This window comes from Podarcis liolepis, assembly GCF_965112155.1.
Source record: "Podarcis liolepis genome assembly, chromosome: 8".
Classification (NCBI taxonomy): Eukaryota; Metazoa; Chordata; class Lepidosauria; order Squamata; family Lacertidae; genus Podarcis; species Podarcis liolepis.
This window is the reverse complement of record NC_139560.1, coordinates 15,760,753-15,785,883: the sequence shown is the minus strand read 5'-3', so window position 1 is coordinate 15,785,883 and position 25,131 is coordinate 15,760,753. Positions and strand designations below refer to the sequence as shown.

Sequence of the window (25,131 nt, the reverse complement as noted above, 5' to 3'; positions counted from 1 at the left end):
TCAAAACGTGAGCAAACATCTAATTCAAAGGAGGCTTGGAATGGGATGAATGAAAATACGATATTATGGCGAACGCTTTTGAAAAGCATGTGGTGGGATCTTTCTTTAAATCTGTAAATATTTATATTCCAGAGTGTCATTAATTCCTGTACAGAGACTCACTGTGTTACCGAAATTCCCCTAACACCTCAATTCCAAACACACCCACCTGTAAGTTTATGACGTAGGTTATTTTTTGCATAGCACACTTCCGAGCAAGTCTGCTGAAATTTGAAGACTTGCTGTGGTCTTCAAAGTGGGCCACACAAGCTGACTTCAACACGACTGGGAGATGGCAGGTGTTCACATAGCTCCTTTCATAAGCGTCTTTCTCTACACAGAATTCAGTGAGGCGCGTTGATAAGCAAAGTATCATAGAGAGCAGCTGTAAGCTATACTGGCCACCTCTGTTCAAGGGAGGAGGATTCCGTGTAAACACCCATTCAGTTTATCTCCCACTTGCCACTGATCCATTCTTCTTTAACTAGATGGTGGTCTTTAGAAAGGTGGACACATGAGAAAAATGGAGCCTGGTGTCCGCGTTTCTTGTGACCCAAGCAGGAAGTGAGTAGGCTGGGTTTGCCTACTCACTTCCTGCTTGCATCTGATCTATAGAGATCTTGAGGGCAGCAGTGTAGTGCAAGGGAATGCATTTCCTGGGACTTTGCAGACCAAGATTGGTTGTGTCATCTGCCAGAGTACCAGGGTAACTGATATGCCCTCCTTCCTTTGGCACTTTGGCTTTCAAGTTTGTTTGTGATAGATTAGCACATAAGGAACAAGAGAAATAGTCAAGCAGAGGCTGGTTACTTCTTTCTTTTTCTTTGATGGGCTACCTGCTTCATGCCAGCAGTTGAAAGGGTAACACTTCTTTGCAAATTCAAAGCTAAAGGTTGCATTTCAACTGGCTGAAGATCTTTTATTAAAGCTCAATGTGTTCTACAAGCTGAACTTATGCAGTCAGATGTAAACACCACTAAGGGCAGTGGAGCTTACTGGCAGGAAACTACGTCTAAGTTTGAAGTTATGCTGATCCTAATATCTTTGGTATCATATATTACTGACCTTTGATGTTTGTGTAATAATGGATCTACACAACTGCCTGCATTTTGGGACTCTCGTTGGAGGTGTCGCTGTGGTGGCTCTCATGATGAGGCTCCTAAACTTCAAAATTTACCGCTACCTGAGGTGTGTAAGTGTGTCTGAGAGAGTGTGGATCCCAACCAGCTCTCCCTTGCCCCTGCTGTGTCTGCCATAAATGAGTGAGATGTTTTTTTCCTATGAAGGTGGCCATTGCTCAGTTCAGTGACGATCCCAGGACAGAATTTAAACTGAATGCCTACCGAACAAAAGAAACACTTCTGGAGGCCATCCAGCACATAGCATACAAGGGAGGAAATACCAAAACAGGTGAGCTAGATTGCCAGGTAGATTTTGTCATTGCTGATTTCAACATAGGGCGTCGTTGGGGCCATGTTTTTTATGGAGAGAGATAGAAATTAAATAAATACACTTCTACGTGCTGTTTATGTTACTCTCGTCTTCTTCTTTACAGGCAAGGCAATTAAACATGCCCAGCAGGCCTTATTTACTATTGACTCAGGGACCAGAAAGGGGATCCCAAAGGTTTTGGTAGTGATCACAGATGGGCGATCACAGGATGATGTGAACAAAGTCGCCAGAGAGATGCAGCTAGATGGTAAGAAGATCGGGACGTAAGGAAAGCTCACCTTGATCAGGCCAAACTCCCCAAGCAGGACATGAATGCAATAGGCTTCTGTTGCCCATCTTCCCTCTGATATTGGTGGTAAATGGCCATTCTCTTAAGAAGTACCTGCTCCAACTTAACTGTCTCAGGAGGCCTTTCATAAAATACAAAATTTAAAAGCAAGTGGCAAAGCAGTGCTCCATGTGATTGGTTTGCTTGATGTATGTTTTGAAAGGAAGCAGTTTGCAAGGCACATAATTGCTTTTTTCTCTCTCTCTCGGGCTTCTCTTTTGCTGATATATGCAGACTCTTCAACCATCCATTAACCACTTTTATAGGTGTGCATGCATCTGAAGAAGTGTGCATGCGCACGAAAGCTCATACCAATGACAAACTTAGTTGGTCTCTAAGGTGCTACTGGAAGGGAAAAAAATTATTTTGTTTCGACTACAGCAGACCAACACGGCTACCTACCTGTCACTTTTATAGGTGTTCTCATAAAAGTCAGGTAGAGAGAGTCAAATGAGCATTCTCAACGTATTTATGTCAGTGATTTTTGCTAGTGTGGGATAAAATGCAGAAGATGCTGCAATTATTGGAGTCTCAGGTCTCTTTCTCTTCTCTGACGCTGTAGTTTCTGTATCTGGGGCATGGGCTATTAACTAGCATCCACCAATTTAAAAATAAAATAAAATGGTGGGTTCAGTGCACCAACGGCTCAAGCCCCTAGTCTGTTGCATTGTGTTGGCACAATGGTCAAGACACCCTAACTTTCAGGATTGGTGTGTTGGCAAAGCAAGTGTTAGAATTAGGTCATACGTTATTGAAAGAAAAAAGGGAAATTAATCTGTGTGCTTCTTTGTCTGTTGGACACACTACGTAGTTTCTGTTCCTAAAATAAACTTGGCTGGTTGAAGGGAGAGAATTCCTTTTTCTTGGCTGGCTAAAGGGAGAGTCCTTTTATGAAAGTGCTGAAAGAGTAATCTGGTGTTGTTTATTGGGGTGGAGAAGTGAATTTGTGCCTTCTGGTGCGCGATGGAGAAAACTGGTTTTATTTTTCCGTACTGCGTTTAGTTAAAAGATTCGCAAGAGGAAGAACGGTCGTTGCATCTGAGGCTTTTTTAAATTTGTGTTTTTCTCCCTCCAACCTAGGGTTCAGCATATTTGCCATTGGAGTAGCTGATGCTGATTATTCAGAACTGGTTAACATTGGCAGCAAGCCTAGTGACAGGCATGTCTTCTTTGTGGACGACTTTGATGCCTTTAAGAAGATTGAAGATGAACTGATCACTTTTGTCTGCGAGACAGCATCAGCAAGTTAGCGATTAAGACTTCATTTTTATCTGCTTCTGTTTATTACCCGAACAGTGTATAAAAACGATGCTTTGCTAACTGTGATAGTGTATGATACTCCTGCAGTATGATAGTAACAGTTGAATTCTGTGCATTCGAAGGAAAAGCTGCTGAACAATTATGAACTTCACCTTTTTTGCGATCCTTTTGCAATCAAACCTATGCAGCAGAATGTGGTTCCTGTCACATTTCAGATTAGGGTTGTTTCCACGCTGCTGCCCTGGCTCCAAAACATGACAGCAGATGCTCTTACTTGTAAGTAAGGAAGTGGCTTTTATTGAAGCAGAGTAATGGTACAGACTAGGCAGCAGGAAAGGAGCCAATTCGGTCTCAGAGCTCTCGCAAGGCATAGGGTTGGCCTGGTCCAGGAGCGGGGGTCGAGGTTCACGAGTCCAAGATAACAACAACAACAATTTTATTATTTGAACCCATCTGACTGGGATGCCCCAACCACCCTGGGCGGCTTCCAACAAATATAAAAGAATAATAAAACATCAAACATTAAAAACTTCCCTGAACAGGGCTGCCTTAAGATGTCTTCTAAAAGTCAGATAGTTGTTTATTTCCTTGACATCTGATGGGTGGGAGGGCATTCCACGGGGCAGGTGCCACTACCGAGAAGGCCCTCTGCCTAGAATCATAGAATCATAGAATCATAGAATCATAGAGTTGGAAGAGACCACAAGGGCCATCGAGTCCAACCCCCTGCCAAGCAGGAAACACCATCAGAGCACTCCTGACATATGGCTGTCAAGCCTCTGCTTAAAGACCTCCAAAGTAGGAGACTCCACCACACTCCTTGGCAGCAAATTCCACTGTCGAACAGCTCTTACTGTCAGGAAGTTCTTCCTAATGTTTAGGTGGAATCTTCTTTCTTGTAGTTTGGATCCATTGCTCCGTGTCCGCTTCTCTGGAGCAGCAGAAAACAACCTTTCTCCCTCCTCTATGTGACATCCTTTTATATATTTGAACATGGCTATCATATCACCCCTTAACCTCCTCTTCTCCAGGCTAAACATGCCCAGCTCCCTTAGCCGTTCCTCATAAGGCATCGTTTCCAGGCCTTTGACCATTTTGGTTGCCCTCCTCTGGACACGTTCCAGTTTGTCAGTGTCCTTCTTGAATTGTGGTGCCCAGAACTGGACACAGTACTCCAGATGTGGTCTGACCAGAGCAGAATACAGTGGCACTATTACTTCCCTTGATCTAGATGCTATACTCCTATTGATGCAGCCCAGAATTGCATTGGCTTTTTTAGCTGCCGCGTCACACTGTTGGCTCATGTCAAGTTTGTGGTCAACCAAGACTCCTAGATCCTTTTCACATGTACTGCTCTCAAGCCAGGTGTCACCCATCTTGTATTTGTGCCTCTCATTTTTTTTGCCCAAGTGCAATACTTTACATTTCTCCCTGTTAAAATTCATCTTGTTTGCTTTTGCCCAGTTCTCTAATCTGTCAAGGTCGTTTTGAAGTGTGATCCTGTCCTCTGGGGTGTTAGCCACCCCTCCCAGTTTGGTGTCATCTGCAAATTTGATCAGGATGCCCTTGAGTCCATCATCCAAGTCGTTGATAAAGATGTTGAATAAGACCGGGCCCAAGACAGAACCCTGTGGCACCCCACTAGTCACTCTTCTCCAGGATGAAGAGGAACCATTGATGAGCACCCTTTGGGTTCGGTCAGTCAGCCAGTTACAAATCCACTGAGTGGTAGCATAGTCAAGACCGCATTTTACCAGCTTCTTTACAAGAATATCATGGGGCACCTTGTCAAATGCCTTGCTGAAATCAAGGTAGGCTACATCCACTGCGTTCCCTTCATCTACCAGGCTTGTAATTCTGTCAAAAAACGAGATCAGGTTAGTCTGACATGACTTATTTTTCAGAAATCCATGCTGACTATTGGTGATCACAGCATTCCTTTCTAGGTGCTCACAGACTGTTTGCTTAATGATCTGTTCCAGAATCTTCCCTGCTATTGATGTCAGACTGACTGGCCGGTAATTATTTGGGTCCTCTCTTTTCCCCTTTTTGAAAATAGGGACAACATTTGCCCTCCTCCAGTCTGCCGGGACTTCGCCTGTTCTCCAGGAATTCTCAAAGATGACTGCCAGTGGTTCTGAGATCACATCTGCCAGTTCTTTTAATACTCTTGGATGCAGTTCATCTGGCCCTGGAGACTTGAATACATCTAATCTAGCCAAATATTCTTGTACTATCTCCTTAGTTATTCTGGGCTGTGTTTCCTTTGCTGAATCATTTGCTCCAAATTCTTCAGGCCTGGTTCCCTGTAACCTCACTTCTCTCAGGGAGAGAATAGCCAGAAGGCCCTTGGAGCTGGACCTCATGGTCCGGACTGAACGATGGGGGTGGAGACGCTCCTTCAGGTATACTGCCTTGGTCTCAAGTGCTATGGGGAACAAGCCCCTCTTGAGCCTGGTCTAGGAGCACGGGTCGAGGTTCACGAGTCCAAGATCAGTGATAACAACAACAATAATTTTATTATTTGTACCCCGCCCGTCTGGCTGGGTTTCCCCAACCACTCTGGGTGGCTCCCAACAGAACATTAAAAGCACGATAAAACATCAAACATTAAAAACTTCCCTAAACAGGGCTGCCTTCAGATGTCTTCTAAAAGTCAGATATTTGTTTATTTCCTTGACATCTGATGGGTGGGAGGGCATTCCACGGGGCAGGTGCCACTACCGAGAAGGCCCTCTGCCTGGTTCCCTGTAACCTCACTTCTTGCAGTGAAGGGAACTACCAGAAGGCCCTTGGAGCTGGACCTCAGTGTCGAGACTGCACAAGTTATTCATGCTCACCTGCCAACCTTTAAAGCTAGGTTGGCACAAAGCCCTTACGTGAGAGAATCTCTATTCCCGTGGGATGCAAGCGGGCACAATGTTTGGGTGGGTGCATCTTCTTCCTTCTCCAGACGTGTTGCCTTGTCTGGGGAGAGAGTGTCAGACCCTCTTCTCCAACTGAGTCCTGTGCAGCCACCCCAGGCAGTGGCTTTGGTCATGCCCAGACTCCAACAGTGCTCTCTCTGCCACAAGAGGAGGGGAAGGAGCAGCCTCCTCATCTGAACCTGAAGGCGTCAAGGGAGTCGTGACAACCACAGCCCTGGAATGTTTCTGAGGCACTGTTTTTCCACAGTTAACAGGGACTAGAATGAAAACAGAGGATTCCCCACAGCACTTACTATTTTTTATTGCTCCTTAATTAAAATGTATAATCCACTCTTCCTCCCCAAAGGGAGCCCAGAGTGAATCACAATAGTAAAATTACGGTAGCTAAAAACTAGTTTAAAACAATACTATTGCAGACTGAAGTTAAAACCAACAGTGTAAAACTATCATTGTTTACTGGAGGTTAGATGTTCATTGGGGTTTTTGTTTTGTGTGTGTGCATGCATGTGGTCTTACTGCACATCAAGGTCCTGGTGTCTATTGATCTCATAGCACAGATTTTGGTTTCCATTTAGAAATGTGTCGTGTAGCCAACATTTTTTTTTCTCTCTTTCGAGGCTTAAAGATATTCTCTTCTTCCTTTTTGCAGCTTGCCCATTGGTTTATAAAGATGGCAACAGCCTAGCAGGTATAGTATTTCTATGCATTCCTTCTTCATTCCTTCATTTGCATTTCTATATTGCCTTCCTGCCAAGGCACCCAAGGGTGCTTACAAGTTTAAAGCACAAATTTAAACACGTGAAACTGGGAGTGGGGAGAGACTGACAGGAGCAGACCTTGCTGTATCTGCTTCCCTAACACTCCCTTGGACTCTTCATCTTCTGTTAATTGTTTAAAGAAATATATTTCTCATTTGCAGATACTTCCCTAACTGACATGCCTACTACTAATAATTTTGAAATATACTTGGAGTCGAGTGTGAATTTCATGCTCTTTATTGAGCTCATAGTAGCAATGAATGGAACTTTCCCCAAAAGTCTAGCAATATATTATACATTATTTACACAATGGGCCCCGCGTGATTGGCTAATTCTGGGCTGCTCCAGTCAGGTTGCGGATTCACCTCCTCCAGAAGCCTGATTGGCTGCTCCTGCAGGCCAATCAGGTCTCTAATTCACTTCCACCTGGAGCTGGATTGGGTGGCTCCTGCGGACCAATTATACTGCTGCATTCTGGATCCTTTTGTTCTAGGATTCAGCTCAGTATATAACAAATTAATAATAATTTATTATTTATAGCCCGCCTATCTGGCTGGGTTTCCCCAGCCACTCTGGGCAGCTTCCAACAACAAATTAAAAATACATTAAAAATACTACTGCTCTGGAAAGGTTTATTGTTCAACTGTTAAAAGGGGTAGTCACATAATGAGACTGTCTGGCACACTCTGCCAGGGCCATGTCAATCATTCATGGCATCACACACACACACACACACACACTCACACTCTACAGGACTTCAGCTTGCAACAAATCTAGTTAGGAAATTACTGCTGGGCTCAGATAATAAGAGACAGCAGCTTCATTGGAAGTAATGATTTATGGCTGATGGTTGCCTGAACGTGTCTGGGCAAACCTTGGGCTCATGTTCTCCTCTCTCCTCTATTCCCCTTTGGCAAGGGCTTGAGGAGATCAGAAGCTTTTGCTTCTACGTTTGACTAGTTGCAATTTAGCACCTTGTCCAATACTGATCAAACTGGTGGTTCGTTTTAACTATAGTTTGCTGAAACAAGCCAACTCTGAAGCTGTCTTCTTTCAATAAATCATAGTCAAGAGTACTCACAGTCAGGGTTCAGATGTAATACTAAACTGGGGCTAATTGAAGACGGAACTGAAATCTTCCAGCCTTTTTAGAGCTACACTGCAGGAGCAGGGAAGGCAGAGAACATGAGCATGAGACTCATTCCTGTACCAATAAACTATAGTTTATCATTACACCGAATGCAGTCAATGATTGGTCAAGGTCACATAGGAGAGTTCGGGAAGACTAAGCACCTTGGAACAAAGTCTCCAACCTAAATACTTCATTCTCAGGGCCAAGCTGGCCTCTTATGCACAAACTCCATTGGAGAACCTGAGCTATGAAAGACCATAATGGTTCTATTGCAAATCTATTTTTCCCCCCCATGGGTTTTCTGCTGCTGCTGCTCAACTTACAGCAGTATAAATAAATATGCATTCTCTAGAGCTCATGCTTTGGATTTCAAAAGGTTTAATTCCTGTCAGATGCTTTGTACGCCTTCTTCCAGCAACTCCTTAAGCCAAGCTGGTGCCAAATGTATTGCTCGCATCCCTTTGGACCGGATCAGTGAGGCTGAGAGAGGGGTCTTGTCGTCTGGGCTGCCCAGGACCTCCATACATGCTGCCCAGACTTATATACCTTAGAAAGTCACTTCAGTGCTTCTAATGCAATGGTTTGACTTCGTCCCCTGAAGGCGCACTCCATTGTCTCTCTGGACAGATGGATGCCGCCGCCGCCAATTCCTGCCATTTTGTTCAGCAGCTTTCAGCTGGAGGAGAATTTAGTACTGGGCTAATTGAACCAATGGCCTGACTCAGCACCATGCAACGTCAATCTCTTTTAGCTGACAACCTTTTCCACTTTTCCTTTCAAGCACCATTAAAACATATGACACTTGAGCAAGCTGACGACCACCTTCTTACATTATTTTATAGGGTTTTCTGATATGAAAGTTCCCAGGGAAATGTGCCCATGCTAGTAAACTTAGCGGTGGTATAAATCTTCAGTCATTTTCACTCCCAAGCCACATTAAGAGAAGTCAGCGACACGTCTTATGTTTTTCAGGATTCAAAATGATGGAGATGTTTGGTTTGGTGGAAAAAGAGTTTGCAACTGTGGAAGGGGTTTCTATGGAGCCTGGAACATTTAATGCCTACTCCTGCTACAGACTGCATAAGGATGCTTTGGTTTCCCAGCCAACCAAGTATGAACTCTAGATGTATTCTTAAAATATGTTGGTGTAATTGTAGCCAAAGCTCATGGAAGCAAAACCATAGCAACATTTTCTAAATCTGCATCTGAATACTGGATTTGTAAGAGCAGGCCCTACCATTAGGCAAGAGCTCAGATCCACCTCAAGCTCAGATTTTGGGTGACAAATTGTGAGTGAGATCCCATGGGGCTTTTCTTTCCTCTCCTCCCTCTGCAGCCTCACTGTGTGTTAAGATGTGGGTGAACATATCAGACGACACAGCGATTCTTCAAACAGCTCTTGTTTATTCACAGGCCAGAACAGAACTGAACTGAAGGGTACAGTCAGCCTGCTTATATAGAGCTCCAGTACAACGTAACTGTAACAATTTTCTAAAACTATCCAAACACTAAACGTCACTTTCGATCCCTTATTTGCATAACTATCTACAGTATCCCCCTGCTGGTCCAGGGTGAGAACTTCAGTAGATAACATCGTGCACTCCCAAAATCTGCTCCGAATGATTGGAAGACCCTCTGGAGTAACAGAGAGTGACATTTGAGTTTCTGCCTCAGGTAGCAAAATATCTATTTTGGGCCATCTCAGAAGCTCTGTATGGTATTTAACCATTACAAAAAAATAGCAAAGGTTTCAAGTTATTTGGGGGCATGGCGGTAAATGTTTTCACTGGTGAAAAGGTGAGGGTTTTTATGGATGCAAATGAAGCAATCTCACTAAGCAAACAGGACAGTGTTTTTGGGGAGAGGAAATGAAGAAACTGCAGCACCTTGCAGTTCAGGAAAATGCAGAATGGTAGTGAGTTACTTATTTGTGTGTTACTTACTCAGTGTTTCCCAGCTTTATCATCTCTGAGCACAATCAAGTGCAAGATCTTCTGCACAACAGAATACATTTCCATGTGCAGAATTTCCCCCATCACATGCAAGTTTCTCTAGATCTATGGAATTCTCTCCACCCCCCAGTGTACCTGGTTGATTATAAAATAAGTATCCCAATTCCAAAATCTGCTTGGGAGGCACAATCCCTCCCCACTACTGGCGAGAGGGGATTTCCTTAGTTCTCCAGATGTCACATTCCTGCCTCCTGTCAGTCATTTGATTGGCAGGGGAAGGGGTTGAGTGGAAGGTCTGTGAGTAGCACTGTTCTCGGAGCTGTCTGAATTAGGGCATCTAGCTATAGTATTATTATTCTTGAACCAAGCTTTGGCTTGCTTCCCAAGAAGAAGTGGTGGGCAGAACCCTCCTTCCAAACATTTACAGTAAGCATCTCTCCTGTAACGCAAGTCTGCCCGGACTGCCTCTGGAATGTTACCAGTATTAATCTTTACCTTGGCCAAACCAATGTGCTTGCCCCTTAATACATATATATATATATCTGTATTCATTAAAACCCCTCGTCATGTGTCACACTCTGGCATGAGGGCTGAGTGCTGAAAACACGAGAGAGGAGCATATTGAGTTTCAGAGAAAGTTGAGTCCAAGAGCAGGATTTAACTTGGGAAGGGAAGCACGCTGCTTAAGTGGAGAGATAAAGCTAACTCAACCCATGTGTGGATTCTGAAAATGGTGGTGATTAGAAAAGGCAAGGCTTGTGGGAGAGCACAGATTGTAACGTGGCATTCGGTGCTGGAAGAAGTGGGAACTTACAGGGTGGGTGCAACATGGCACACTTCCAATTGTTCTGTCTGCACAATGATTTGTGCTTGCCAGATGGAATATTCCCCTCCCCTCCCCCTGTTCACTGTTCTCTGGGTTCTCCTGCTCCCACACTCGAGCCAATTTCAGGGGATGCAGGAGACATATGGGAGGAAGCTGTATCCCAATGTGGCTGAAAGACCTACATTGGCTCCCAGTACGTTTCCAAGCACAATTCAAAATGCTGGTGTTGACCTTTAAAGCTCTAAATGGCCTCATCCTGAAGGAGCCTCTCCACCCCGTCTTTCAGCCCGGAGACTGAGGTCCAGCGCCAAGGGCAATTCCCTCCCTGCATGAAATGAGGTTGCAGGGAACCAGGCAGAGGGCCTTCTCGGTAGTGGCGCCCACCCTGTGGAACGCCCTCCCTTCAGATGTCAAGGAAATAAACAACTATCTGACTTTTAGAAAACATCTGAAGAAAGCCCTGTTTAGGGAAGTTTTTAATGTTTCCCAGTAGTGGCGCCCACCCTGTGGAACGCCCTCCCATCAGATGCCAAGGAAATAAACAACTATCTGACTTTTAGAAGACATCTGAAGGCAGCCCTGTTTAGGGAAGTTTTTAATGTTTGGTGTTTTATCGTGTTTTTAATGTTCTGTTTAGAAACCCAGCCAGATGGGCGGGGTACAAATAAATTAGTAGCAGTAGTAGTAGTTGTTGTAGTAGTATTATCCTGTCCCAGTGAGGACCATGGGTATGCTCCACGACCATCCACTCCCCGCAAAAGTCCTTGCGGGGTTGTTTTTCTTCACAAGCAGAAATCTTTACCACAGACGAGGCTTGTTAGGTGAATCCTGCCCAAGACCACTTGCATTGGTGAAGAACCTTAGGACTGGGCCCAAACGTGGCCTTCAGAACTCTCCCTAGGACACACCTGCTCCCCAGGCCACCCTCTCTCTCCTCAGGCCCCACCCTTTACAGATCTTGCTCTGCGCCCTCCTTGCGTGGCTCCTTTTCCTTGACTAGATGTGATTGTGATAATTCTCCTTGTTGGCCTGGATGGAGAGGGTGTGCGTGTTTTGGAGTTTAGAAGGCTCTGGCTTTCGTGTGACAGAAATGTAGCCTAGTGTACAAAGGTTAAGAGACAGGCCTGGGTCTTTTTGCCTTTGGCTTTGCCCACTTTTGCCTCTGGTCCCCCACACTACCGGCAAACAGACCTTGGAAAGTTTCTCACAAGGAAATGTGCCCCTCAAGCTGAAAATATTTCCCCATCCCTTCTGTAGAGCATGCCATGTTGTTTTTCAAATGTAAGTCATGCTTAGCCGGAACGAAACAGGTTGGCACTGCGCACACAGCCCTTATTTCAGCCTTCCCCAAGCTGAGAGTTAAAGACAGTAAGAAATGTCTTTATTCCTTTCACAAGATGCCTTTTCCCCTGTCTTATATGTTTAATTCATTGTTAAAAAACATGTTCTTGAAAGATCCTCTGAACCTCTGAGGTAAGAGCAAGACAAAAGATTGCTTTATTCATGCGAGAACAAATTACTGCCACTGAGTTTCGGCCGTACCTGATTAGGCATGTGCAGCTTAGTTGCGCTGAAATTCGGATTCTGTGTTCCAGTGCTTGCAGAGAAACACAACGGGTTCAAATTCAACCCTACGGCGGCAAATGCTACCTGGGACGCAACGCTGTGCTTGATGTTTTATTTGCTTAAGTGGTGTTGAGTCTTGGGTTGTGCACGAGGTGGATAGCTCTCACAGTAACTCTCTGGTTGGTCTCTGTCAAGTAACTGGAGGAGGAAATGAAATCCTATGAAATGCGGTTACTGTATCATAGGCTTCGCTTCAGCAAAGGCATTAAGCATCTCTTCTTGGCTGCCCTCTTCAAACCACTTCCTCTGGAGTCATCCTGAAGAGATGAAATTGCCCCACAGGAGCAAGTCTGAAGGCTGCAATGTGGTTAGACTCTTTTCTGCCTGTCAGTTTCAAGATGTGTGAAATGACATCAGAAATATAATTATAAAAAAGTTTGCGGCAGTCGGCCACTCATCTTCTAACAGCTTAAGGGTGGCTTAACTAGAAGAGGCAAGTCTACTGTAGTCAGACCTCCAGGTCATTTAATTAAAAGTTTTAAAGGAGAAATAGGTGGTTATATGTAAAACTGAGAATACCGTAGGCTCCCTAGTTTACACGTTTTGGAATGAGGCCAGTGAGAGCATTGTACTGCTTTCTAAGCTCAGTTGAGTAGACTTCCTATCTGCAGCAGTCTTCTTTTCCATAACCTTCTGGTTTTGTCATCCAGGTGATCAGCGAAGGGCCATATCACAAATGCATTGAGAACTAGTGTGAACTAGTTCTCACTAGAACTAGTGAGAGCCAGTGTGGTGTAGTGCTTAAGAGCGATAGACTCATAATCTGGTGAACCGGGTTTGCATCTCCGCTCCTCCACATGCAGCTGCTGGGTGACCTTGGGCCAGTCACACTTCTGTGAAGTCTCTCAGCCCCACTCACCTCACAGAGTGTTTGTTGTGGGGGAGGAAGGGAAAGGAGAATGTTAGCTGCTTTGAGACTCCTTAAAGGGAGTGAAAGGCGGGATATCAAATCCAAACTCTTCTTCTTCAAACTATGTTTGCTTTTTGGTATGTACATGTTGAGTGTATGTACGTATGCATGCATGCATGCATCGTTATATAATAAAATCATACATAAGGTGGCTTTCAAATAAAAGATATAAACCACAAAAATTAGCAACAAACCTAACAGTAAAAAAAGCAGCAGTTTGAAATTAGTGCTCTTTGGTTCTTTCCATTTACCTCAGAAGTGCTAATTCAAAAAGATAGGAGCAATTACGACTGGGGCGTGGGGTGGAAGTGTGCTTTCAGGACCCCATTTCCTGTGATGACATCAGTTTCTGGAGCCTTATTTTCCTTTTACAGATATCTACACCCAGAGGGACTTCCTTCAGATTATACCATTACGTTTCTCTTCCGTATACTCCCTGAAACGCCCGAGGAACCGTTTGCTCTCTGGGAGATTCTGAATGAAGAATATGAGCCACTGGTTGGAGTCATTTTGGATAGTATGTTCATTGTGTCTTTATCATGGACCTTGATTGATTGATTTGGTTTGTTTATATTCTGCCTTCCCATTCAAGGAGACGAAGGAAGCCATCACTGAATTCCCTGCCACACCCCAAAATAAACTTATAACCTGTACCCCTGTCCATTGTTCCCACACCCTTTTACGAGAACCTATTTCTATTTCCTATTTTATCATTTTGATGAAGTCTTTAAAGAAAATAAATTACTCAAAGGTATCTAAGTTGATGTTCCTCCTTTAAAAAACACTGTAAGCATATATCTCTGAAACATGTTCTGTCTCACGCTCCACAGATGGTGGCAAAACATTGACTTTCTTCAATTACGACTACAAAGGTGAATTCCAGACTGTCACTTTTGAAGGACCTGATATAAAGAAAATATTTTATGGAAGTTTCCATAAGGTGAGAATTGCTGAGACATTTGGGGGGGAAAGGATGTGATCGTGTAAAAAGAAGTGATAATATTCTGAATACTTTTTTCTGGTTTTGCTTTGTCTCTACCGAAAGTAGTGCTAAAATGGGGAATTAGGAGGTGTATCTGTTGTTGATTTTATAAAAAAACTATATGTATCTTCCTGGGCTTTCTTTTCTTTTCTTTTTGGTATTAAACACATAATTTTCTTCCCTCAGTTGCATGTTGTCATCAGCAAAACTACAGCTAAAGTTGTGATTGATTGCAAACAAGTGGGTGAGAAGATGATCAATGCAGCAGGCAATATTTCTTCTGATGGGATAGAGGTACTGGGAAGAATGGTTCGATCGAGAGGGCCAAGGGACAACTCTGTACCAGTAAGTGAAGCAGCTTGGTGTTTCGAGCTAAAAGAGAGCATTTTCTTTTTTTAAAAGGGTTGCCATATTAATATAATGTTCATGATGTAACGCGTGCAATGAGAAAAAAAGCTGCTATTTGGTTATTTAAAGAAATGTTTGCCTGAGAAATTCTGGCTCATATAGAAAGCTGACAGTGAGAAGATTTAAATATCTGCCTTGGGTATCAGGAAAACTCTTTTTAATAAAAAAATTCCTTCCAGTAGCATCTTAAAGACCAACTAAGTTAGTTCTTGGTATTACCAAGAACTAACTTAGTTGGTCTTTAAGGTGCTACTGGAAGGAATTTTTTTATTTTGACTATGGCAGACCAACACGGCTACCTATCTGTAATCTTTTTAATAAGTTCTTAACATGCTAGGGATGATCCCATGCCTAGATACATTGATGCCTACAACACCCACATTGAACAGTTTCGCCAGAAGGGCACCATGGACAGCGATAATGGGAGCTGCTGAGAATCTAAAACAATCATCCTTAGCATGTTAAGGGTCATGCTCTCCCTGTCCCGGTGAAAGTCATCCCATGGGACCATTTCCATCTCTCCCCCCCCCCCAACCAAACCTGAAACCTGATCAAGGTGGATCTAGAAAACTAGTCCCATCTAATTGTTTCTGGAGTTGTGTGGCAACCACTTGCTTGAGCACAATGCCCAGAATGGCGATGTCAATCACTGGTGCTCAACATCAAAAAAACTAAGATCATGGCCACTGGTCCCATCACTTCCTGGCAAATAGAAGGGGAAGAAATGGAGGCAGTGAGAGATTTTACTTTCTTGGGCTCCATGATCACTGCAGATGGTGACAGCAGCCACGAAATTAAAAGACACATGCTTCTTGGGAGAAAAGCAATGGCAAACCTAGACAGCACCTTAAAAAGCAGAGACATCACCTTACCAACAAAGGTCCGTATTGTTAAAGTTGTGGTTTTCCCAGTAGTGATGTATGGAAGTGTGAGCTGGACCATAAAGAAGGCTGATCACTGAAGAATTGATGCTTTTGAATTATGGTGCTGGAGGAGACTCTTGAGAGTCCCGTAGACTGCAAGAAGATCAAGCCTATCCATTCTGAAGGAAATCACCCCTGAGTGCTCACTGAAAGGACAGATCCTGAAGCTGAGGCTCCAATACTTTGGCCACCTCATGAGAAGAGAAGGCTCCCTGGAAAAGACCCTGATGCTGGGAAAGATTAAGTGTACAAGGAGAAGGGCACGACAGAGGATGAGATGGTTGGATGGTGTTCTCAAAGCTACCAACATGAGTTTGACCAAACTGCAGGAGGCAGTGGAAGACCAGAGTACCTGGCGTGCTCTGGTCCATGGGGTCATGAAGAGTCGGACACGACTAAACGACTAAACGATAACAACAATAGTTTATTTGGGGACTGGGTTAGGGTCTTCAGTGGTGGCTGAATTATGGATTCTTTTCGTGAAAGTGGTATAAGCCCCTTTTAACAAGACATTTACCTTCTCCTGGACCCATTGAAACACCGACTTGTTGGAAGTGAAAGGGTTAAGCATACAGGTGGACTTCCCAAGCACCTTTGTTAACAGCCTCAAGCCTTGAAGACTGAAAGTCATTTGCTTTGGAGGCCTTCACAGATTGAACTTCATTAAGTACGGAGTCCATATTGTGGTGAATGTGAGCAATTTTATCAAAATTGCAAATACGTCTTGGCTTGCTACCCTCTTGCAAAGGGACACTGGATGACCCTCTTGCTTCTTCACCATCATCTTGATAATGAGTTCTTAAGTTGTGTTCATAAACTTGTGATTCTAAGAAGAGCATTGCCCTTATACTGTTGTTTCCTCCAAATGATTTGATATCATCCTTTTTCAAGACACCAAACCCTCCTTCTCTTATCAAGACTGGATCTCCCATTCATCATCCCCAAAAATGTCTTCAGGAACAGTACCATTGCATTCTGGGGATTAGAGAATGAAATAAGCTGAAGCTATAGGAGGAGAGGTGGGTTTGTGTCAAAGTTGGACAATCTACCCATAGCCTTTGACCTTTCCTGAGCAGCTAAGCTCCATTAAACATAATAGGACAAAAACTCAAAATAGGCCTACTCAGTGCTTTTTTTCTGGGGGCACGCAGGGGTGTGCATACCCCTAAACATTTTGTGAATCTAAGTTTGGCCTTATTGAGGGGCAGTAGTTCAATATGAGTAGGAAAATGAGAGTACCCCAAACATATTTTTTTAGAAAAAAAAGCACTGGACCTACTGCTTCTTGACCTGTCAGGAATATTTATCCCAAAATTATGCTAGAAGAAGAAGAAGAAGAATTGCTTTCAGGCCTCAGGCTTAAATATGGGAATGAATACATCAGGCCTCACAGAACAATTGAACAAAACAACCTTTGTGACTACATTCCAACAGCAAAAGACAAAGATGAACTTATAAAAAGTTGCAGTTAAAGGGCCTTTTGTAGAAAGAAAAAGAAAGAAATGATGGCTTTTGTTAAAGAGAATCAGAACTGTATGAAGGATAAATGAGATAGCAAAATCTACACCCACAGAAAAATGCTGGTTGCCTTCAAGTGAATTGGTTGGTGGTTATGTAAGTCCCCAAGCATGCATTTTGAAACACAGCTCTGTAATTTACACTCAGTTACATCAGTTACAATGTTATCCTAAACATTAATAAAGCCTGTGTTCTATGATGCAAATTCAAGGATCCAAAGGTTTAATGCTTTCTATGGTTCAGGCAGGTAAACCCGCAGATGTGCTCATGTCTTCTCCAAGCCAGGCGGATGTCTAGTCCGTTTTCACCGGGGTCAGCCATGGGTTTGCTGCTCCTGGAGGGAAGGTATTTTTTCAACTATCCCTGGCACCTTGATTACAAATTAGGAAGCTATTTTACTGTGGAGAAACACAGCGGAAATCATTGTTAATCAAAATAAATAGCATTCCAGCAGCTCCAACGTCTTCAAACTTGCTGTAATCTACTGCAATGCTTTCAAAGCAGCATTAATATTCAGTAATAAAGAAGGCTGATCTCCGAAGAATTGATGCTTTTGAATCATGGTGCTGGAGGAGACTCTTGAGAGTCCCATGGACTGCAAGAAGATCAAACCTCTCCATTCTGAAGGAAATCAGACCTGAGTGCTCCCTGGAAGGACAGATCCTGAAGCTGAGGCTCCAATACTTTGGCCAGCTCATGAGAAGAGAAGACTCCCTGGAAAAGACCCTGATGTTGGGAAAGATGGAGGGCACAAGGAGAAGGGGACGACAGAGGATGAGATGGTTGGACAGTGTTCTCAAAGCTACCAGCATGAGTTTGACCAAACTGCAGGAGGCATGGAAAACAGGAGTGCCTGGCATGCTTTGGTCCATGGGGTCACAAAGAGTCAAACACGACTAAACGACTAAACAACAACAACAATGATGGCTAGGCCTTGTGATATTTAAATCAACTTATCAAGTTCAAAGAGCACCCCAGACAACTGATCCCTGCATATGTGCAGACTGTGATGCTCACACGAACATACTCTGACCACAAAAAGGCTTCCCTATTTATATTCTTTGAAGAGGACTTCTCTGCATCTTCTGATAGAGCTCTTTCCTCTCCCTTCCATGAATGTGCCTGCTTATGCACATGCAAGAGCTTGCATGTGGACACTAGCAAATTATGACAGTATATTTTTTGCATTTATGTTGTGTTTATGTTGTGTTCCCTAGAGAGATTTTTTGTTTATTCTGTCCAAATCACACACATGAGTTTTAGTGCTGTTCGGACCAATCCTTCACAGATTTCTATGGGTTTGTCTGCATCTGAATCTTGACCACGTGAAGTTTAAATGTAAATGTCCATGAGTAAATGCCTCAGAAACAAAGAAACCTTTGTTTAGCAACTCAGCTGGAATAAGAAAGAGCAACCCAGGTCACAGTTTAAAGTCAGAAGAATGGCTGATTCAGCCGGTTTCAGCATCAATGTAATAAATCAATTCTTGGTAATTTACTAAAAAAAAATAAATGCAAGATCGCATTGCATCCTTAGTCTGATTAATACTAACCCATGAAACAGAAGAAACCCACTTTGAGGTTTTTATTACAAACAAGGAGTATAAAAGTGTTGTGAAATAAATAAATACAATAAGGAAATAAGGGCATATCATTTTCATTTGTTGTGATGGGATGAATTCCTGTGAGCACCCAGAAGTATCAACAAGAGGCGTATTATGTGAAACAGCTGAAAATATGTAAAAAAAAAATTATCTTGTTTAGTCTGCGATTCCCCTAAGCGCGCGCGCACACACACACACACACACACACACACAGGATTTACATAGAACATATTTTTAAATACTAGTTTTAAAATTCACTCTTTTTATTAAGTTTGTAAAAATATTATAATATGTGAAATGTAAGGATCTTGTGGAAGCAATCCTATACACAAGAAGCTGCCATAAAGCAAGAAGGAGTACGTTAAAAGTTCCTCGGGGGAAAAAAGTTCCTTGGGAATTGATTGCTAAACCCTTCTGGGAATTGTGGGTCTCTGAGGGGAACAGGGGTCTCCTAACATCTTGCCACAGCCTTAACAAACTAGTTTCCAGGATACTTTGGGGGAGAAGCCACGACTGCTTAATCTGGTATGATACCCCTTTAAATGTTCAGTACAGATGAGCAAGCATTGCTTCAAGTCAAAACCACTACACTATTAAAAGCCAAGCATCTATGCCAGCAGGGACGCGGGTGGCGCTGTGGGTTAAACCACAGAGCCTAGGACTTGCCGATCAGAAGGTCGGCAGGTTCGAATCCCTGCGACAGGGTGAGCTCCCATTGCTCGGTCCCTGCTCCTGCCAACCTAGCAGCTCGAAAGCACGTCAAAGTGCAAGCAGATAAATAGGTACTACTTTGGCGGGAAGATAAACAGCATTTCTGTGCGCTGCTCTGGTTCGCCAGAAGCGGCTTAGTCATGCTGGCCACATGACCCGGAAGCTGTACGCCGGCTCCCTTGGCCAGTAAAGCGAGATGAGCACCGCAATCCCAGAGTCGGCCATGACTGGACCTAATGGTCAGGGGTCCCTTTACCTTTACCTTATCTGTGCCAGCAGCTGCATAGCTCCATGCTTTGCAAACTGAGCAATCAGCTGATCGTTAAGGCTTGCAAAGACCATGGACGCACCAAGGATCAACTGGTTTTCAATACCTTTATCGTGCTTGTATTGCCTTGTGCAAGTGCCTTTGGCCCAGACATGTCTCCACCTGCCTCATGTCTGACATCACATATGAGGTCAGATGCGTGTGCCTTGGCCAAAACAGCCTTGTGGGTCAAGTGAGCAGGGGCGGAGCAAGGGGGTGTGGGCAGCATTGGGTGTCATCCTGAGGGGGGGGGTGACATTCAGCCCCCTGCCTGTGACTCCCAAGCCTACAGCGAGCAGTGGCAAAGCTCCCTTCCTTCCCCTGGCTTGCTGTAGGCTTGGGAGTCACAGACGGGGTGGTGCGTGACAAAATTTCTGCACCGGGTACCACCTCACCTTGCTACGCCTCTGCAAGTGAGGAAGACCAAATTAGGTCTGTAGGCAGGAGGGTCCCTCCCCATCCTCCAATCTAAGACAATACCTTTATTGTTTGAGATGGCTCTCCTTCACTGATCTTCTGAAGCGGCTACATCTTATGTTATATTTCCCCTTTTTCCAAACCAGTTCCAGCTGCAGATGTTTGACATTGTCTGCACCACTTCATGGGCCAACAGAGATAAATGTTGTGAACTTCCAGCTTTGGTAAGCTCTCGCTTTTTAAAGCTTCTGTTTGGTGACATGTGGTTCTAATTTAATTTAAGACTGATGCAGATTAATGCCTAATTTGGAATCTACCGAACCAGCCATGACAGGGCCTTCTTTTTCTCACCAGAGGGATGAAGAAAGCTGCCCTGCCCTACCTCATTCTTGCTCCTGTTCTGAAGTCAGCAAGGGAGCTAATGGACCCCCTGGACCACCAGTAAGGTTTTAATAATAATAATAATAATAATAATAATAATAATAATAATAATAATGTGTTTGCTTTGGTTCTCTGCCATGGACCAGCATGTCATGTTTGATCTCATGCTTGACAAAGTTGAACATGAACTTATTTGAACCAAGAAAGGCCTGATGCTTTGAGTATGTTTTGAGTATAATGGTACCTTGGGTTACACACGCTTCAGGTTACAGACTCCACTAACCCAGAAATAGTACCTCGGGTTAAGAACTTTACCTCAGGATGAGAACAGAAATTGTGCGGCGGCAGCAGCAGGAGGCCCCATTAGCTAAAGTGGTATCTCAGGTTAAGAACAGTTTCAGGTTAAGAATGGACCTCCAGAACGAATTAAGTTCTTAACTCGAGGTACCACTGTATAGTTTTGTATGTTTGGTGGTTTATGTTGCCTCAGCTGGTTTGCAGTTTAGTCAGCACCAGGCCAAGACATTTTGCCACCTGAGGCAAACCACAAAATGGCACCCACTGCCAGGGAAGAAGGGGTGAGTGTAGATTTCAATTGGGAACAAGGAGAGGAATCAAATCAACCTGACCTGATGGTTGAAGTCAAAATCAAGTGCCATCACGTGGGGACCTATATCCCCGGTCTCTCTCCTAACAGAAGTCATCATACGATGACAAAAAATGTTTTAAAACAGATTTATGGCTGCATACACACTATACCTTTAAAACACATTAAGCGTTACAATTTGGTTTGCTGGCATGCTTGTGGCTTGTAAAAAAACCTCTCAAGTCTACTGATACGCTAAGTAAAGTCCCATGAGAAACACACCACAAATTTTCACTGGAGATAAAATGTCTCATTCATTCCACCCAAATCAGCCAGACAGACAGGGCGGAGGTGGGGGAAGGGAATCTAATTCCTCGTCATGTTTCAATTTGGACAGAAAACAAGTGTGATTTGGACTTTTTATTCCCTCTAATAATATTGGAGTTGGTCTAGGTTCAGCAAATTAAATCAAAATGTGGAAAAAGAAATACAGCTTCTTTTTAGAGCTATGCGCTTATGTGTGTGTGTGTCGGCAGGCAAATCAAGGTGGAAGCATGTGGAAATTTTAAATTTGTGTCTTTTTTGTATACACTGTACTGAGCCCAGAAAATCCTCCTGCTGCTGCTGTTGTTAATTAAATTTGTATATCACCCTACACCCACTGGTCTCACTCACCAAGTTCCTTGTGGTTTACTTTTCCTCGGAAGAGTAAATAGCAAAACAAACAAACAAAAAACCACTTGCCCCATGTCCCTTAGTTTTGCAATCCAGCCTCCATTTGTAAAGGCCCATTCCGAATTCTGGCTATTGGTCATGTTTAGGTTTGACAGAATGTTGGGAGCTGGTTGCACACAGGAAGAGAAAGGGGAGGGAGAGATATATCCTAAAGCACTGGATGTCATCCAGTGGGTTGGAATCCAATTATACAAATCTACAACTTGTGTACAAGTCGGTCAGACGACTCAATTGCAAAATTCAGGAAAATAAAAGGGAGAGCTGCAGTTCAGTTTGTGCACTATTTCAAGAAGTGTGAATTAGGGATATCTGCATGAAAATTGGGAACTGAATCTCTGTTTGAGCTTCATGTGTCTGCTGGTCTCTGCTTTAGAGCAGCACCGTAACTTGATGCGAGGAGATAAACTGCTTTTAGTAGACTTCCCAGTTTCCATTTTTAAGACATTTTATCAAAGATTGATGTACTGCTTTCGTTAATTAGTTAGGGAGGGAAATAATATGTACTTTTCTTTAAAAAGGAAGAATGGAGGTATTGGAGATAGTGGGGTATCATCACTCTCCCTAAAAACGAACTTGGGTGGTGAGTGCCTCCAGGACTAGAACCAAAACATGGACATGAAGAACCAAGAGAGAAGTAACAGCATGCACTGGGGAGCCTGCACATTTGCTGAAAGGCAACAAATCCTAAAAGCAGGACAGCCTGTTGAGGATGGTCAAGATTCAGTAGCCATGGGATGTTGAGGGTCAACTGAAAGGCAAAACAGGAAGTGATTGGGACGGAGTTTCCTGGAGAAAGGCATGGCTTTAACCTGAACAGGAGCCCACCTATTTTGAGGAAATTATGTGCAGCAACTTGTTTTTCTCCTAACTCTAAATGTGTTTTGCAGGGTGGTCCAGGTCTCCGAGGTCCAAAAGGTAGCCGAGGCGACCTTGGCCCAAAGGTAACATAATTTGTCGTGTTGCTTCTTCTGTTGCTTCTTCTTTTTAATGGGTTTGTGACTGCATAGTAAAAAATTTGATTTGAATAGTCCGTAGGTATAATCCAGGTCCATAGGGATTTTCCCCTTGACGCAAGGGATACTTGTGACTTGTACCTGCTCTCTTTTCCATTGCATTTCCTCAACTACAGATGCTATTTGCAGAAACTTTCATTGTCTGTTAGGGTGATGAGAGGAAGAGTTTTTAATAACTGCATGGATTTCTACAGAAAAATGTAGAATTGCATTCATTGAAATATTTTTTATGAATATAGAATTACATTCATTGGAATTACATATTCACTGGAATATTTTTAATTTAGGAGCAGATCTACATGCAGTAAATATTTTGCTTGATCCAACCAGGCCTTTGCGGAGAACTTTCTTAGATCTCCTCAGTTGGGTTAATTAATGTGTCACTTTAGTTTAGTTTGGAGGGAGTTGGAGGCTTTCTAGTCAATGTAGATGGCTGTTCCTCTAATATAGATTCATGATATGATGACCTTTTTTGTTCCAGGGACCAGATGGACCTCGTGGTGAAATTGGAGCTCCTGGTCCTCAGGGACCTCCTGGACCCCAAGGACCAAGTGGGCACTCCATCCAAGGACCTCCGGTAGGTTCTGGACAGTTGACAGCCCGGTATTATTTGCAACATAGCAGTTAGAGTTGCCGGGTTTTGCAAAGCAGTGCAATACTTGAGCTGCAAAAAAGCAATGCTAGAATCACAAGGTGCTTCCAGAGGACGGGGGTGTGGGGTCTTCCATATGCTGGCAATATTTGACCAAAACCGGGAAGACCCAGGTGAATTTTGTTACACAGTTCAAGCCCTGGTTGAAGGCAGATTTGGGATCTTGTTTAGTGCCCTCTGATTCGAGAGCCTTTCAAAGTCTTCCCAAATCTTTAGCAAAAAAAAAGGAACAGAATTACCCCTTATAAGGCTGCCAGTACACACTGTACCTTTAAAGCACATTCAAAGCACTTTTTTATTCATGTTTTTGATCCAGAAAAGCTCAATTCCAATTGATTTCAGTGGGAGAATTGAGAGCTTGCTTTACTCGGGAAATCAGTAGAATCTAAAACTTTGGTTAGACCATGCCTCGTGTTTGTAGCTTACCTTTGCTCCCCTCCCCCTTCTTCTTCCCCAGAAATAAATCTGTAGTTCACAGTTTTGTACCTCTGTTTTGATGAAAGAAATGGGATAGCTGGACAAACAATGTGCCACTGGTATGATTAACTCTGTGGTCATTTATCAACAGGGAACAACTGGTGAAAAGGGAGAAATTGGAGAAATGGGCCGCCCTGGCCTACAGGTTGGTATGACTCTGCTTCCCAGCTCTCAAACTGCTGGAAATGCCTGTTCATGAGACTCCGTTTGTCTCCTTGTAATTGCAAGCAGAGGCAGGGCCGTCTTAAGTATATTCGGCGCCCCGCCCTCCCATTTCCCAGAGTTGCCAACCTTTTTACGGCACTCCTGGCAGCTTTGCGGGGCTGGAGGAGGCGGGCAGCAACTGGAGGGCGGCTCCTCCGGCGGAGAAGAGGCAGAGGCTCCAGGCACTGTGCTGCGAGGTGGGCAAGAGTGGCGAGCTGATGCCAGGAGGCGCCGTGCCCAGCCACCGCCTCTTCCCTGGCGCCCGTGCCGCGGTGGCCCCAGCAGGCAGAGGCTCCGGGCGCGGCACTATTTTGGTGTGGCATGGTGAAGGCGGGCGAGGGCAGCGAGCTGATGCCAGGAGGCGCCATGTCCAGCCTCCGCCTCTTCCCTGGAGCCCTCCAGAACTTGGCGCCCTGTTGCCCCGCGCCACTTGCCTCTATGGGCAAGACGCCCCTGAGCAGAGGGTGAATGTTGTTGTATCTTTTGAAATGTGTTATCTTTCATGCAGGGGGTCCCAGGAGCATCTGGATCCCCAGGACGAGATGGAAGCCAAGGCCAAAGGGTAAGACTGGACAAGTGACTCCTCTTTTGCTTCTTCTCCTTCCTCTGGGTCGTCCTTTCTAAGTTAATCTTCCAACCCCAGGACTTCTGTGAGTCAGTTTTGTGCATGTGACATTGGCTGCTTCTCAAGAAATCCTGGCGAGGGAAGGCTTGGCCCAGGGCTCCTTTTTTTATCCCTTTCTGGACCAGCAACACACTGACTGTAGGTTTGTGCCAGGAACTGGCACAAATTCCAGCTACGTTTAAGTGCCTGAAATTAATCTAAGCGGTCTCCTATGTTTCCTTCTGTGTGTTGCCTTTCGTCTTATAATATCTTAATAATAATAATAATAAATAAATAAATAAATAAATAATTTATTATTTATACCCTGTTCATCTGGCTGGGTTTCCCCAGCCACTCTGGGCAGCTTCCAACAAAATATTAAAAATACAATAAAACATTA

General features: G+C 43.9%; 1 protein-coding gene and 1 long non-coding RNA gene across 6 annotated transcripts in view; one reads left to right on the top strand and one right to left on the bottom strand.

The window, feature by feature from the left end:
* The window catches only part of LOC310713284, a 326,468-nt gene that overhangs the window by 31,026 nt on the left and 270,311 nt on the right, over nt 1–25,131 (bottom strand). The gene's annotated exons all lie outside the window — the stretch shown is intronic.
* COL14A1 (collagen type XIV alpha 1 chain) overlaps nt 1–25,131 on the top strand; it is a 132,410-nt gene that overhangs the window by 79,872 nt on the left and 27,407 nt on the right. For all 5 annotated transcript variants that reach the window (XM_083516442.1, XM_083516443.1, XM_083516440.1 and 2 more), the window contains 14 exons: nt 1,326–1,449; nt 1,595–1,738; nt 2,900–3,064; nt 6,656–6,694; nt 8,869–9,007; nt 13,585–13,727; nt 14,041–14,150; nt 14,379–14,537; nt 20,226–20,303; nt 20,434–20,520; nt 22,669–22,722; nt 23,276–23,371; nt 24,015–24,068; nt 24,636–24,689. In XM_083516442.1, the coding sequence (XP_083372568.1) occupies nt 1,326–1,449; nt 1,595–1,738; nt 2,900–3,064; nt 6,656–6,694; nt 8,869–9,007; nt 13,585–13,727; nt 14,041–14,150; nt 14,379–14,537; nt 20,226–20,303; nt 20,434–20,520; nt 22,669–22,722; nt 23,276–23,371; nt 24,015–24,068; nt 24,636–24,689 (1,446 nt within the window). The remainder of the gene's footprint in view (nt 1–1,325; nt 1,450–1,594; nt 1,739–2,899; nt 3,065–6,655; nt 6,695–8,868; nt 9,008–13,584; nt 13,728–14,040; nt 14,151–14,378; nt 14,538–20,225; nt 20,304–20,433; nt 20,521–22,668; nt 22,723–23,275; nt 23,372–24,014; nt 24,069–24,635; nt 24,690–25,131) is intronic.